This window comes from Hirundo rustica, chromosome 2, assembly GCF_015227805.2.
Source record: "Hirundo rustica isolate bHirRus1 chromosome 2, bHirRus1.pri.v3, whole genome shotgun sequence".
NCBI classification, from domain to species: domain Eukaryota; kingdom Metazoa; phylum Chordata; class Aves; order Passeriformes; family Hirundinidae; genus Hirundo; species Hirundo rustica.
In genome coordinates this window covers 103,367,383-103,382,540 of record NC_053451.1, presented here as the reverse complement: position 1 = coordinate 103,382,540, position 15,158 = coordinate 103,367,383, and the positions used below count along the sequence as shown (strand labels likewise).

At 43.5% G+C, this 15,158-nt stretch overlaps 1 protein-coding gene and 1 non-coding gene across 2 annotated transcripts in view; one reads left to right on the top strand and one right to left on the bottom strand.

The window, feature by feature from the left end:
* The window catches only part of PPEF1 (protein phosphatase with EF-hand domain 1), a 34,742-nt gene extending 28,189 nt beyond the window's left edge, over positions 1-6,553 (bottom strand). The window contains exons 1-2 of the mRNA XM_040057176.2: positions 6,352-6,553; positions 1,117-1,305 (exon numbers count right to left, since the gene is read on the bottom strand). Of these exons, the coding sequence (XP_039913110.1) occupies positions 1,117-1,180 (64 nt within the window). The 5' untranslated portion in view covers positions 1,181-1,305; positions 6,352-6,553. The remainder of the gene's footprint in view (positions 1-1,116; positions 1,306-6,351) is intronic.
* Positions 6,554-11,518: 4,965 nt separating this feature from the next.
* TRNAV-UAC (transfer RNA valine (anticodon UAC)) lies at positions 11,519-11,591 on the top strand. Its single transcript has one exon. It is a non-coding gene; the product is annotated as a tRNA-Val (tRNA).
* The last annotated feature ends 3,567 nt before the right edge of the window (positions 11,592-15,158 follow it).

The window sequence follows — 15,158 nt, the reverse complement described above, 5'->3', positions numbered from 1 at the left end:
GCGTACAGCTCCTCATGCCCACTCCAGGGTTTTACACACTCAGAAATATTCCCAAGTAGCACATCCCCAAGGTCTTGCAAGGCACACATAGGCACAGCATGCAAACCCAAAGAGGAAGAGCTGCCTCCCAGTTACAAGTAGGTCTGGGACTCCAGATGGTTCCATTCTACTTTCACTGCTGTGATCCAGCACTGATGCTGCTTTGTAGTAGCATACACAAAGCTGAGGGCTGCTCTCAAACCAGTCAGCTGGGATCCCTGTAGCCATGACTAGAGTGCTCCTGCTTCTTGGTCACCAGCTTCCTGTGACTTGTGTCCTGGCTCGGTAGCCAAAAAGAGCCTTCCTTTTCAACCATGGCTGTTCAGCATAATAATGTCCTAAGACTATGCACAATACAACATGGCTCTCTGCTGACCAATAAATTGTGCTTCAACGAAAAATCTTGAAAGAGTACACAAAGGGTCTGAGCAAAGGTCTGAGTGAATCCTGGAACCCACCTGCCTGTGCAAAGAGTTCATACCAAGGTGGGGTATGATAAAAGGAAAGTGATGATCCATTAGTTTAACTGAACATTTAACCAGGTCCTGTGGAGACTTTCAGCTGACAGCCTCAGTAATTGTCAGGGAGAATGTCAGGCCAGGCACTTGGTAGGCCAGAAAACTGATTTTGAAGTAATTGCAATAGCTTTGCTTTATTACACTTGTTTCATAATTGGAGTCACACAACAGCCGGGAAATTGGGGCGGTTTGCCCGGGAATCCTGTGGTGTGGAAAGCCATAAAAGGTCCCACTCAATTTCTTACCCCCTAAGCTTTGCCACTGACAGAGCAAGCAGACACCTCTAAAATGTAGCTTCTGCCCCAGATGCTGTGAATCCTCTACAACCCAATCTGTCAATGTTAGAGGTGGTCTAAAGCTGCTTCCTGACCTCAGCCAGCATCTAAAAGCTATGCAGAGTCTTAAAAAGAAAATAGTTAGAAAATAATTTTCCCTGAACAAGTATTTTGACAACAGGACTTGGGGGGAGGAGAGGGGAGTGGGGAACATTACCTTGCAATCCTCTTCTGGTGTTAGAGAGAGAATAACCACTTGCCCTGAAGACAAAGGCAACACTCACCATTCTCTGACCTTCTGTCAGCTACAGAACTGCTGCACCCCATGGTTCCAACGATGCTGCCCATCCGTTTTAATTGCTGCTGATACGAAGCATGTTTCTCTCAGCTGCTAGCATTATACACATTTCCTGTGTTGTTCCTTCAGTGATGAGGGCTGCACTTCTTTGTGCTCCTGGGCTCTTCTAGTACTCCTGACAGGGATGAGATTGGGAGGGAGGGATAGGGAGGAAAAAAAAATGGTGCTTGACAACACAGAATCTGAAGTACCTTCAGCACATAACAAATTATTGTACAGCACATCCTACATAACTGGACTAGACTAGGAGGTTTTTTTCCCCACATCTGATTACTATCAACTTGCACTCAAGAGAAATTAACTTAGTAATTAATACAGCTTACTCTTATATGTTAGCTTAATGTTAATGTGCAGCACTGATTTCTTATATGAAGAATAGCTATTTAAAGCCTTACTACTGGGGACAAGGGACTATGGAGAAACATTACTCTTCATTCTTATGATTTGAAAATTGGAACTGCAGAATTTTAAAGATTTTAAATTACATGTGATAGTATTGCTAAAAAACCCCCCAATCCTCAATCCTCCTAACACTCCATTGGCTTGAAAAGTTGCCTTACCACTCCATTTATCACTTTATCGCCCAGTGTCACCACCACCAAATTTACCAGGACAGACAGTTCCATAACAAATCACTTCATTATCAGATTTCATTTAAATAAAATATCCAATTTTCTGTTGCATTTCTACTGAAAAAAATCCAAGGAAGAGATTTTGCTGATGAACAAAGTACATTTTGAAGTGAAGTCTTCTGGGTTTTTCTCCTAGCACTTGCTTAGCTCTTCACTAAACAGTATCGTTTGCTAATGCAATACACTCTGTAATCAACAAATTCAAATGAATACAATTCCTCTGAGATACAAAATGGATCAATTTCTAAGCAACAAGAAATTCACTGATGCTCTTAGATATTGAACTTTGTTTTAGCTAAAGATTTCTTACATGATCATGCTGACCTCTCTCTCTGTCTCCAGGGATACATCTGACATCTAAATTATTTTATCTGTTGTTTTGTTTCACTGATATTACTTTTCTTTTAACTTGAGTTTTAAAAAAAGAAGAAATTTATCAGCATAAAATGAATGCTTAGCTACTATTTTCCTTTGGCTTTATTAGCAGAAATCAAAATAAATGAAGGATAAAAAAGAAAAAAAAACCATAAATGCATAACTAGGTGATTTTCAAGTTCAATAATTACAAAACGCTTATAGTTGTGGGTCTGCATGTGCAGATTTCAACATTTATTATTATATATCATGTCCTGTCATGTTAATATATCATAACTCTTTGTGGCTCTGGGGCTTTTTTTCAGGGTCCCACAAAACAAGGATATCCTACTCTTGAGCTGGGTCTGATTCCTTATGAGTCAGTAATTATTTCAGGAAAGAAGGATTTTAAGATTTTTTTTCTCCACAATGGACTGCTTTACTTCCCTATGAAGGAGCCAACCTGAAATCAAAAAATGTGCTCTTACATTAATTTTAGCCAATCAATGGCTTTGGCAGCATCAAATACAGCATTGATATTGCTAATAGTTCAAATTTGTCTTCTTTCCAAACAATTCTTGCTCTCCTGGTTACCATCTCCTCACTTTCCCTCTTAAGAGAATATCAAGCCTTCATTACTCCATCTCAAACAAGCCAGCTATTATTTTAATTGTGATCTGAAGACTGGCACTAAGGGCAGAATACGTCTTACAATCTAAGTTCTATTGCAGCAAGACTCTTGATTAAAGTGCAGGTGAGCCTGTGCCCAGCAAGTGGGCCATGGGAGACCCAAACAGAACCATCACACCTCGCAGGGCTCCCTCCAAACCACAGTGAACAATGGCCTGACCCAAGAAATGGGGGGCTGATTTGGGATCATACCCTGCTTTCAGTGACTTCAGATTTCCTCCCAGTCATCACCACTCTCCTCCACATACCTCCTTGAGCAAAGAAATTAAAAGATAGAGGCATAGGGACAGAAATTTTATTGTTACAGCACTAAATGAAGACTCAAACATACACTCAGAGCTTGGAGGAAAATTTGCGTAGATATATCCTACCATTAAACCTCTGAAAAAGGCCAAATCTGGCCATCAAAGAGCTAGTCCAGGGGAGTGATCACCACCTTCAGTCCCAAATATCTGCATTCTAAAATGAACAGAATGAACATTCAACTCGTTTTTCATGACAATTTCTCAAGTGGCTATGGAGCCATCCTTCTTGCCAACCTGCACGCCCGGACTCCACGCCAGGAGAGTAATTTCTGTGAGCTACTTACTACACGGTGTAGCAGTGTCTGCTGAAGAATCATTTACCATTACAAAATTCCACCCAAACGTTGGCTGATGAAATGGAAAGCTGGGTTTTTACCAACGGATTGCAAGAGACACCAAGGTAGCTTGATGAGAATTTGAAATATAACACTGTGTTAATATTCTGGATATTATACCACTGACTTACCTTTAAGAGAGAATCTGTCATGTTGACTAAAAAGCAAGCATTAAATTTCTACAAGTCAGTGATCTGCCCCACTTTAAAACATAACTTCAAAAAATTGCTAGATTTCTCTCAGTTTAGCAAAAAAGCCAGTTTTGTGATAGACAGGCACTGAAAGCATAACCCATCCACTGAAGCAAAATAAAATGCCTTTGCAATCATGCCAATGGACATGCACAAAGCTAAGCCAGAGTGGCACATGCTGCTCTTTCCTGGACAAGAGTCACTGAAGGTTACACACAGCAAGTGCTCCGAAATTTGGGTTTGAGAACCCAAACTGCTGAGAGTCTGACTTACAGAGAATATGGCTCAGCATCATTTGGGCTGGATGTAATAGGTGCTGCCCCAAATCAATCATGTCTCCAGTTTGTCAGTCACATAAAGACCAGGCTGCCTCAGCCTCAAGGAAAATGGAAATGCTGTAAAGATTTATAGCTGACTTTTAATGAAACCAGACAGCAGGGTCTTTGGGCAGAGAGCCATCATTTAAAACACACCTTATCTTTTAAAATTATTTGAGCTGTGCTACTGGCAGATAAGTGTAAACTAGGTTAAACATGAGGATATGGGAGCCATACAAATAAGAGCCACTAGGATTTAAGTTCTTACTCCTCTGTCTTTTTATTTGTTTCTTACCTTTGATAAACAAAAATGAAAGGCTCCTCCTTTTATTTTTGTTGGGATGGGGTTTCCATAATCATGCTACCTTCCCCTAGAAGTTGTTTCCAGAGCTGTCTCCAGCAATGTGCCTTCTTCCACTACTCACCCCTTTTCTCAATCATATTTGCGAACAGATAGCTATCTGTGAACAGAACTCCTCCCATAACATGTCAGGAGGTACATGCACATGGTGAGGTGATGAGATACAGTTTTCTGCATAAAGATTAGATGGATTGATGGATGCTTCTCAGGACAGAGACTTTCCATTGATGCCATCTTGCTATAATTTTTTTTTATATTACTCCGACTCTCAGATTTCCTTTGGAATTGTTTTCCTTTGGAAACTAGGACTGCAGAGAATGTAGAACTGCCATAACACGCCTTTGTGAGGGATTTGCTTCTGTGCATTGCTGAGGGAATGAAGCTGGAAAGACTAAAATACCCTAGAGATGAGGACTCAGACATCAAATCACAACACTCAGGTCAGGACCTGCAGAAGGACAGGTCTCCAAAACTGTCTTGTTAGGATTGTCAAGGATGGGAATCTGGAGATGAGTTGAAGATCTCATTAGCTAAAAGATCCACCCTGCAGAAAGTAAGATGAAGTGGTCACAGCCAACTAGAAGAGTGAAATGGAACCTGGCTATGGCACAGAAGCTGTAATTTTGACACCAACACTGAATTTGATCTGCCAAGGGGTTGATATGAGAACATCAAACAGACAAATCAATATGTGATTAGGTCTCCATCATTTTACATCCATGGAACAAGCTAACATTTCTATTAGGTGATTTTCAGTGATTATATATATGTGAAAGACAGAAATGAGAAAGGCTTTTTGTTAACAGAAAATTTCTTCAGCCTGCTCAGAGAAGCAAGGCTAAGCTCAATATAAAGCTGATAGAATGATTGCTGTAAGTGGCCCTGTTGATAGACCTCAGTGTTGGGGCCAGGAATCAATAGCAAAGGGGATGCATATGGCAGGTTGAGTGCTGGCCAAATGTTAGCAAGATACCAGAAAGCCAGAAAAGCCTGCAAGAGAATAGGATGAAGAATGGGATGAAGTTTTAAAGCAGACTCATATTCCTGAGCCAAGAAATGCACTGCAAAAAGAAATAAAAGCAAGAGTAGCAAAGGCGTGAACATGTAGATAATTCAAGTAATCCCTGAGCTCAGGAACTGAATGCAAACCCAAAGAGAATCTGTAGAAAAAATGGCGGGAGAGTACCCGTTCATGTTATTTATAACAATAAAGGGTACATTTACATTTTGACTTTTTTTTTTTTTTTTTTTTTTTTGGTGCAGAAAATAGACAAGCAAAGCAAGCAGCCTCATTTCTTTGTGCAGCAAGACTTTAGGCAGATTTTTTTTTAAAAAAGAGGACAAGTAGCAAATACAAGTGGACAAATGGGGTACACATTCTTCTTCACCTTGAAGAATAAGCAAACCCATCATATCACTTTCCAAAAATGTTAAATGCCTCTAGGGGGAGATTCCTTTAGGAAACAAGGGGAATATTGAAAATACTGAAGCAAATTTGGTTCTAGTAAATCGAACCCAACTGAAGCATAAAAATTAACACCCTTTAAGCAAAAAGTTGTATCACATACTATCCTGCAGTTAATGAACAGGGTCTTAATAACATCCTGAAAAGGCAAAATTTTGGAATAAATGTGTTGAAATCTGAGCCAGTTTAAAATTAAATTCATGCTTCAGTGTGGTTTTCATAAAATTTAAGTTAAGCATCAGAATAAGGTTCAAAATATAATATAAATTATTTTTTCTAAAACAGAAAATACATGAAATACAGTCGTCCCAAAGCTATTTGACCTCATCTGTACTCAGAAGTTCTGGATAAATGATTCAGTCCAAGTCAAACATTATAGTTTGAAGCAAGTGATTTTTCTCATGGTAAAATCATAAATAATGGCACACGCATCTGTCATTTTGTCAATTTGCTCTCTAAAATGAGCTCAATACATATAAACACACACATATACCCCACCCAAAGATATTACCTTTTTTCTTTCTGCTTCAGCAATACCGAGATTTTTTGTACAAGAATACCTTTAGAAGATTCTTTTTTTAAGAGAAAGCAACCCCTGAAGGGTGCAGCTCTGCAGAACAGGTGCTCCAATCCTCTCTGGGGCTCTGGAGCTGAGGAGCTGCAATGCACTTGATCTCCACCTATTTATACAGCTTCCCAAGAGGAAATTTCTTGAATGCTGCTCTTCAGACACAGTCAGGGGAAAATGCTGTTTTCATCGTCCAACCTGATGTGAAAGCTCATGGCTGCAGCCCTCCAGCTCTGCTGTCTCCGTGTTGAAGAGCTGTTTTGTCACCATGCCTCCTGAATCTCAGGCAGAGAAAGGGATGGGCTGAAGTTATCGGCCTCGCATCTGAAGTCACATGATCCCTTTTGGCCTTTCTGCTGTGTTAAGGCAATGATTTGCATTTTAGCAGATCTAGCACACCAGAAAAAAAAACATAAGGCTGTCCAGGTTATTTGGTTATCTGATGTGACTGGCACAGTTATGAAAGCCCTTAAGGAAAGAAATACTGAATTTACCACAAGGCATTGCACCTGCATGCAAGTGTTCTCCAAATCATTCAGTCAATGGCACAAGTATGAAGCACTCAGATCTTTTGTTGGGAAGCACTGTGCTAATGCCTTCAGTTCATTTCTTCATGTGTGCACATGTTCTCACCATAAACGTGTGACTGGAATTCTGAGGACTCAGTTCATGTTTTGGCTCATCTTCTCTTGTGTGACTGCTGGGAAGGGATTAGAGAAGCCGAGAACACCGCAGCCTTGCTCTGGTCAGAAAGCCACGACCTGAAATCAAACCCTGACCCCCAGCAGCATGTCCCACATCTCTGACCCAGCTCCTGGCCACGCTGACCCTCAGTAACTGCACAGGATCCCTAGGGAAGGGCAGAGCCATCATGGTGATTTGTTACTGCTCACAAAACAGCCCCCGAGGAAACTGCTCCACTGGCAGCGTATGGATAGCATGGGGACATTGTGATTTTGAACACATACCCCACCAAACCACTTGAAACTGGGAGGTGTCTGTAGAAGCATGATGGTGTAACATCACCACTACAGTCTCGGGCCCAGTCCTCATCAGCACATTATGCTCATCAGGCCGCCTTTGCCCCACTCCAAAAGCCAGGGAGGGGTTGCTTGCTGCTGTGCAGTGATGGAACAGGGTGCAGCAGCCATTTCTGTGGGGTCAGGGCAGGGCCTGTGGGTCCGAAGAGGGCCACAGGTTATAAAGCATGCTGTGGTGGGAGAAAGATCCATGTGCATGGGCACAAGACGAAGATCACTGTGCCCTTGCTCTGAAGCCTCTCCAGGTGCTAGAGCCTCACCAGGACTGGATAGAAAAAAAAGATTTCTGAGACTAGAGGCAAAGTAATATCTTCACCCTCCTGCCCCTCCCCAAAATTCTAGTAATACCATAACATGCCATTTTCAGAAATGTTTTGCCATCAGTGTGGTGACAGTTCTAAAGGCATCAACTGCCACTCTGAAGGACAGCATGATCAAATCCCCTTTTGAAACAGACTTTTATTGAGGTGCAAAAGATATTTAAAATACCAAACCAGCAAAGCAGAAGGCATTTGATTGACTGAGCTTGTCCTCCAAGATTCTGGAGTCCCAGACATAAGCTTCCACTTTCAAAGCTGTTCTTCTCCTGTGAGACAAGACAGTAAATGGAAAGCATATCAAGTGCAATAATTCCACATGACCCAGAACAGTTCTGATGTTTGTTTTTTCTGGCAGGATGCACTTTCCCTGATCTGAGTTACAGCAGCTAATCTTTTATGTATGATCACGCTGCTCTGCCAAAATGCATGCAAGCAAAAACACATCACAACCTCTTTTCCACTGCACTCTTGGGATACACATTATTTATAAACATTTACTGGACCTGATAAGTTCATCTATACTGGCATTTAACAAGATCTCTGTATAATGAGAGGTTTGCTCCAATTGCCAATAAATCCATCAGAAACATTTCATCCAAGATCAGTGGGAGAGAGATAACCTTAGCAGTTAGATTCTTTAGGACATGCTTTCTGCCTCAGTGATCTGACATGACCAAGCAACCTGATAAAGAGTCAGTGTTGCTGGACTGAGCCACCTCTCCAGTTACTTGTGGGGATCACAATAACATGCAACTTGAGGAAACACAAATGTCCTTTCCAAATTAACCTTTCCCGTTCAAGTCCAAGGAGACAACACTGTTTTCCTTTCTACAAAGGGCAAAGGGAACATATCAACAAGGTCACACATGCTACTGCTTCTTTGCTCAGCAGTCATGTATCACACACACACTTAATATGCTGAATAGACTTTTAGCATAAACAGCTACAACAGAAATTAGGCCAAAAAGTTCTGACAATATATGATTGAGCAGTCTAGCATGACAAGAAAAAACCCCAGTGATGGTGCTAGCATTGAAATCAGGGCATCCCTCTAAAAGCAGCCCTTCTTGATGTAATAGCACATATTCTGTTTTCCAAATACTTTGGAAACATTAACCCCCTGAGCAAGTCTTCATGCAGGCATTCCACATACATAATTCAAATTCTGCTTCAGGCTTATTTCTCAGAAGCACCCACTACAAAGTGATGTAACCGATATTTTTAAAAAAGGATGAAGATAATCATAGTTGAAGGGAATGTGCTCCTTCTAAGCTCTGACCATGGTTTCCCTCTTGCCCTACCAAGCTTAAAGAATTATTTTTTATATGACCCAGCAAAGTATTTAAAGTACTAGCCAAGGGAAAAATCCCTGACTGAGAAACTTGGATGGCCAATCAGAGACAGAAAGAAAAAAAAAAAAAAAAAAAAAAAAAACAAACAAACAAACAAAAAACAAACAAACAAAAAAAAAAAACCACAAAAAAAAACCTAATAGAAAAAAAATGAAGAGAGAAATTAATGTCCAAAACAAATTTAAACTCTGACTCAGTCAGTGAGATGACAGAAATCTGTGCTCACACATTAGAAGTAGGTTAATTTGTGTGAACACAAAAAGAAATGTTCCCCCACTGACAATTCTGGGTGAGAAGGTGAATAAAAGACATCAAAACTAGCATCCTTGGCAAAAAGCACACCAAATCAGAAATATGAAAGAAAGGCAGCAGTGGGGCCTCAAAGCTCCTGAAGACCAAGAAACTAGACCAGAACACTATGAAACAACGAGGATACTCTCTGTGAAAAATGAAAACTCTTTTTTTTTTTTAAAGAAAGTTTCCCAAATTATCAGATGAATGCAGATTATTCTGGGAAGCAATGACTAATGACCTAATTTGCACAACCCTATCTCTCTGACGTTAGCTTCTGCCTCCACTTAGAGCTTATAGAAATGATCGCTATCTACCTACAGCACTCAGGGTTTGACAGCTCTTAGTAAAGCAGCATGAGGAAAAGTAATGGGCATAAGAATTGCCTAAAAAAGCTTGATGTGCATTTTGTTGGTCTGGTGAACCAGAAGCTCTGCACACAGTGCAAACCCTACATCCTGATGCCTCAGGCCTACCAGACTGTCTCCCTGCCAAAGGGGTAAAGCCTTTAAATCAGGCTCTCCAGGTCAGGAGGGCACACAGATTCGAGTCACACACTAATGATCAGTATGAAAGGGTTTTAAAAAATATTTTAAATTGTTTTTTAAATAATGGAATCTACCAACTAATAAGTGCAACCACATACATGGTAAGGGGTTATCAAGTCTGTGGAAATAATTGTCTTCATCTCTATTTTCATCTAAGGCTTATTAAACTGCTTTTAATGGGCAAAGGACAACATTTTCTACTTTGTTAGAGTAAATAAATCTGCTGCTTCAGCAAAATCTTATTAATTTCAAAAGTCATGTCAACTGTGATATTTAGGCACAAAGTCATGTCAACTATACTGCTTTTCTTCCAAGCACCACACTTCCAAAACCTCCCAAACTTACATTTATATTCCAAATAATAACTTCTCTTTGTAACTTTTAACCTTTAAACACCGTACAGGTGCCTTAATTTGTGCTCCTACAAGCCGCTCCCTTTGAGATGTGAGGCAGAGCACAGTACGGTGAGGACTGAGGTAGTGCAAGTAGTGCAAAACAGCGGGTAAAACATAACAGAGGGAAGACGGCAGTTATCGTGGGGTGTAAGGGGTGACAAGGTGGATGGATGGATGGATGGATGGATGGATGGATGGATGGATGGATGGATGGATGGATGGATGGATGGATGGATGGATGGATGGATGGATGGATGGATACCCAAAACTCACGGAGGTGTTTCCCGCACAGGCCTCGGGCCCGAGCGGGGCCTGGGGCGGTGGGCGAGCGCGGGGCGCCCCCTGCCGGCGGCGGGAGCCACCCCCGGGCGGGCACACGACTATTCACAGTGTCCGTCCTCTCCGGGGGCTGGAAAGAGCCGGGCGTTCCTGCTTCTCTCTGCCTTATGTTTTTTAAACAGCCTCCTGTACCGAGGAAATCACCTACACGTCCCTCCCTCGCTAAGACGGGAGCTAAAGCGCCGCGCAGTAAGCAGCGAGTCGCTTCCCAAGGCCGGCTTTGAGGAAATCCGCGCAGCCAGGCTCCCCCGGAGCAGCGGCGGTGTTGCTGCAGCTCCCCCGGAGCTCAGCCCGCCTTTCCCACACTCGGGCCAACCTGGCGTGACGGTCCGGCCCAGCTTTGGGGAAACAGAGCGGCCGAGCTTATCTCAGGAGCAGTTGGATGCGCAGGAAGGCTGCCAGTCCTTTCCGAAGCGGGGTTAGTGGCAATGGCGTTGGGAGCACACGGGCTGAAGGCAAAGATTTACCGAACACATTCCGTGTGCCGAATACCTGCAGGGGAAGGGAGCACTCCCCTGTAGCGTGGCCCGCACTCTCCCGGGGTCGTTACCTGCTCCTGTGCGCCGTGTGCGGCCGGGCAGAGTCGGACCCGCCGCCGCCCCAACACGCAGCGGCACAGGAGCCTTACCTGGACCTGATTTAGCTCCGTCACTGCCCCTCTGTAGCTATCAGAAGGGCAGAGAACGTATTAGGGCCATTTTTAATTACTACATTTAGTTTTAATCAGTCAGTAATTAAAGAGAAAATACCAGAGTTCGGCAGGGAGGGAGGCGCGGTCAGAGTTTCGTCAATAGGAGCAGTGCAGCTAGAGAGAATGTGCGTGGCGGTTCCATAGTGTAGTGGTTATCACGTCTGCTTTACACGCAGAAGGTCCTGGGTTCGAGCCCCAGTGGAACCAGCGCCAAAATATTCCCTTTTTTTTTTTTTTTTTCCTCTTGGCTCACGCTGAGGTTTTCATAATCTCTTTTAACGCGACGAGTTTCGGTTTAGCTGTTTCCTATACAAGACGGGAAACCTCGTAAGCAGTTAAAGGAGGCGCGGGCTCTGCGTGCGGCAGGGGCGGAGCATTGTTTCCAGGGGAGCAGAAAGGCGCCTCAAGTGGGAAACCCTGGCACAGGGGATTCCTTCCGCAGGCCGCAACCTTGCCTGGGAACGCCCGCCTGTAAGAGGAGCCTTTCCCGGCCATCTTGGGAGAGGAATGCCCACCTTACCATGGTCCGTCAGAGGGGTAACCGAGGAGACCACAGAGAGCAGGGGCAGTGGGGAGAAGCAGCAGCCCGTGCCTCCTCCCAAGTAGCGAGGGGCAAAGGCAGTGGCGAAGTCTGCAGCACCATGCATCCCCAGGGAGTCTCACCGGGATACACTGGAGCATGGGTCCTCTCATCTCTGTGTTTGAGCGCTGGGGAAAGGCCAGCGGTTTTCACAGCGCACAGCTAGCAAGCACAGTTAACTCCATCCTTCTTTTCCCTTGTACTGTGCATGTAGCTTTTATTAGCTGGGAAAGAAAAAGCCATCTCAGCTTGCCTCGAAGCAGTTTAACTTTTAAATTATAACATGTTGTCTCATTTTGCACGTGCAAGGCTTTAGAAAAGGGTAACCTCTGGGCATGGGTGCTGGCACGGCTTCTGTCTGTGGGTGGGGGCCCTGTCGAGTGCTGGGGCTAAGACATCTCTGCAGGAGAATAGTCCCTGAGCTCCACTGACCTGGAGTCAGCTCTTGAGTATCTTTGAAGGATCAGAGTGGGCGGGTGCTATTTACCTATCTTAAAGATTAAAGAGAAAACATTGGCTCAACTTACTTTAATCAGAGACTTATTAAGAAACATACCTTAATCATCATCATATTGAGAAAACTATTAACGTTTGTCAGTGCTTGTTCTCCCTAAACAAACACTCTGGGCTACAGGCAAGCTGCAGTTAGAGATTGCAGATAGAGACTGGAGACCAGTGCAAAGTTACCTGGGCCAGGTTGCAAAAGCTTTTTTTGGGTGGAAAGCAGTCGTACATCCCACAGTGAGCCCTGGCAGGCTAAAGTCATAACATTAACACCATACTGATACTAAGGCCTGTGCATCCCACAACCTGAAAGTGCAGAAGTGCTCAGCTTTCCTCTGCCTGTTTGCTCAGCAGTGTGTGTGCAGCCCACGGGAGGAGAAGCCAAAGCAACGTGGTCTCCATCTGGGGTAAGCTGTCTTCTGAAGACTGGCTGCTTCCAGAAAGCAGGCTCAAAGCTGAGTCAGACACAGCAAGACTTCTCCTAATGTAGGTGCAAGCCTTTGGTGAGGGTACATCCCATCTAATAGGGATGGTGATTCCATGGTGCCTATCCTGCCGTGGACAGCCACAGCACCCCCAAGTGCATGAGTTACAGGGAATGGGCCTGGGCCTAGAGGCCAGCGCTAGGTTATTATCTACCTCATGTTTGCTCACATTTAGGAAAAAGTCTCCTTTTCAGAAGATGACTTAACATCACACTTCAAACTCGCAAAAAGAATGTTTTATTCCAAGAGCCATATCTTAAATGTTTGTGTAGTCTACTGCAACTCCATCCATTTGAAGGGGATCCAGCTCCTGACTCAGGCTCTAAAAGCACTGACACTCTTCCCCTCTCTGCACATCAGTATCGTGCTTCTCAGAGATGTCCGTGGTTCATACATATGTGTGTAAATGTGTGTTTTGTACATTCACTTACTGTGCTAAAACAAAAGTGTGCCAGTCACACCTTTCTGCTGAGACACTGCTCGTGGTGTGCGTTCAGCTTCCAGACGCCTGGATCTGTGCGTGCTGCTCCAATTGAGCCGTCTGGCACCCTGACTTGGGGAGAAACATGACACTGCTACATGGAGTTGCACTTCTCTCTCACACGAGTACCTCCTGCTTCCCCTCCAAGGCCATACACACATGCTGCCAGTCAGGCTGAAAGCATCTCCATGGTGCAGGGAGATCTCTGTATTTTTTCCCACAATCCGACAGAAGACAACACACCAAGATTCCTGAGGGCTATGAAAAAATAGCAAAATGTCTTTGGGCCAATGGGACATGAGCTAGAGCTGGAGAAGATGTATGGAGAAAAGAGCGAACCTGCCAGGCAGTTCCTGTTTTACACAGCAGTGGGAATATTACCAAACTGTCTTAATTTGGGCCATTTTTACTAGTCTCGGTTTTGTTCTGTAATCAAGGCCAGACTAATCTCTATATTTTTCGAAATTGTATTTTTCTTTTTTATACCGACCAAATGTAGACGTTTCTGGTGCTGTGTTATGTACTGGCCATTAATTTTTTTTTGCCTTCTGTACCTGAAAATATTTCTGTGCTTGCTAGGAATTAACTACTTGATTCATTTAGCAATGCTGTCTGCAGTGGCACCGTGGTTTTGCTGTTTACAGTTATTAAAATGAAAGACTATTAACACCATTAGATACAGATTGTTTGAACTGCATACTATTTATATAGAGACTTTAAAAATGCTCTTCTAATCTTCATGTGAAATAGTTTTGTTTTTTGAATGCTATAGATAATTTTTTAAACAAAAGCTGCCTTTCCTTCCGTGTAGAGGGAGTTTTATAACAGGGCAGCCTCCAGTGTTAAGAGTATCCCTTTGGATGAAATGTTCTTTGATAAGAGGTATGCTATTTCTGAACACGTTCCCTGAGCTACTGTGCATTTCTTACACAAAATCAAAATGTATTTGAAGGGTGGGGTTGACCATAAACCAAGCTGATTTAAAACTGCATGTAGTGATGGGAGAGAATTTGGTTTTGCTTTTCTTTAAAACTTGGTAGGTGATTTCTCTTTGTGTGAGTAGCTCTCCTTCCCTGTGACCTGTCCTTACGAGACCATAAGGTGAGAGGCTGAAGCTCAGGCCTGGTTTTCCAAGAGATATGTGGATGAAGGTATTTAGGGATTTTTAAGCTGGGATTTTCAAACTGGGATTTTCAAGCTGGGATTTTCAAACCCACAAGATTTAGACACCAACTGCTCATCAGTGCAGAGGGAATAGGTATGTGAGTGTCTTCAGCAGCTCTGGAAATTTCTGTCTCTGTGGCAGCCCATTTTAGACTGAACAGTATAAAGAGAATACTGTGTAGAGCCTGAAGTGAGAAGCTGCCTTGCAGCAGATGCCCACAGCCTGCCCTGGTACATGGGCAGGCTCTGGGTCTCATATTTCTTGACTTCATGGCTGGACATCCTGGTGGGTCTCACTGCCCCAAGATGGGAACAGCACATGAGCATGAGGCCTCTGGCAGAAAATCAGGAGCAGCCCCCTGCCCTTAGCAAAATGACCTCCTTCCTGGTGCCTGGGATGAGCTGCCCCACCTGGTTGCTCTGCCATGCTGTGATTCTCCCTCAGTATTTGGGGTGAGCTGACCCAGGTCCATGAAGCAGAGTGGCCATGTCTGTGCCACAGGGGTCTGCCTGTCACAGCCCTCCTCTCCATGTAGGTAGGGTACAGTGGGAAAAGTGTT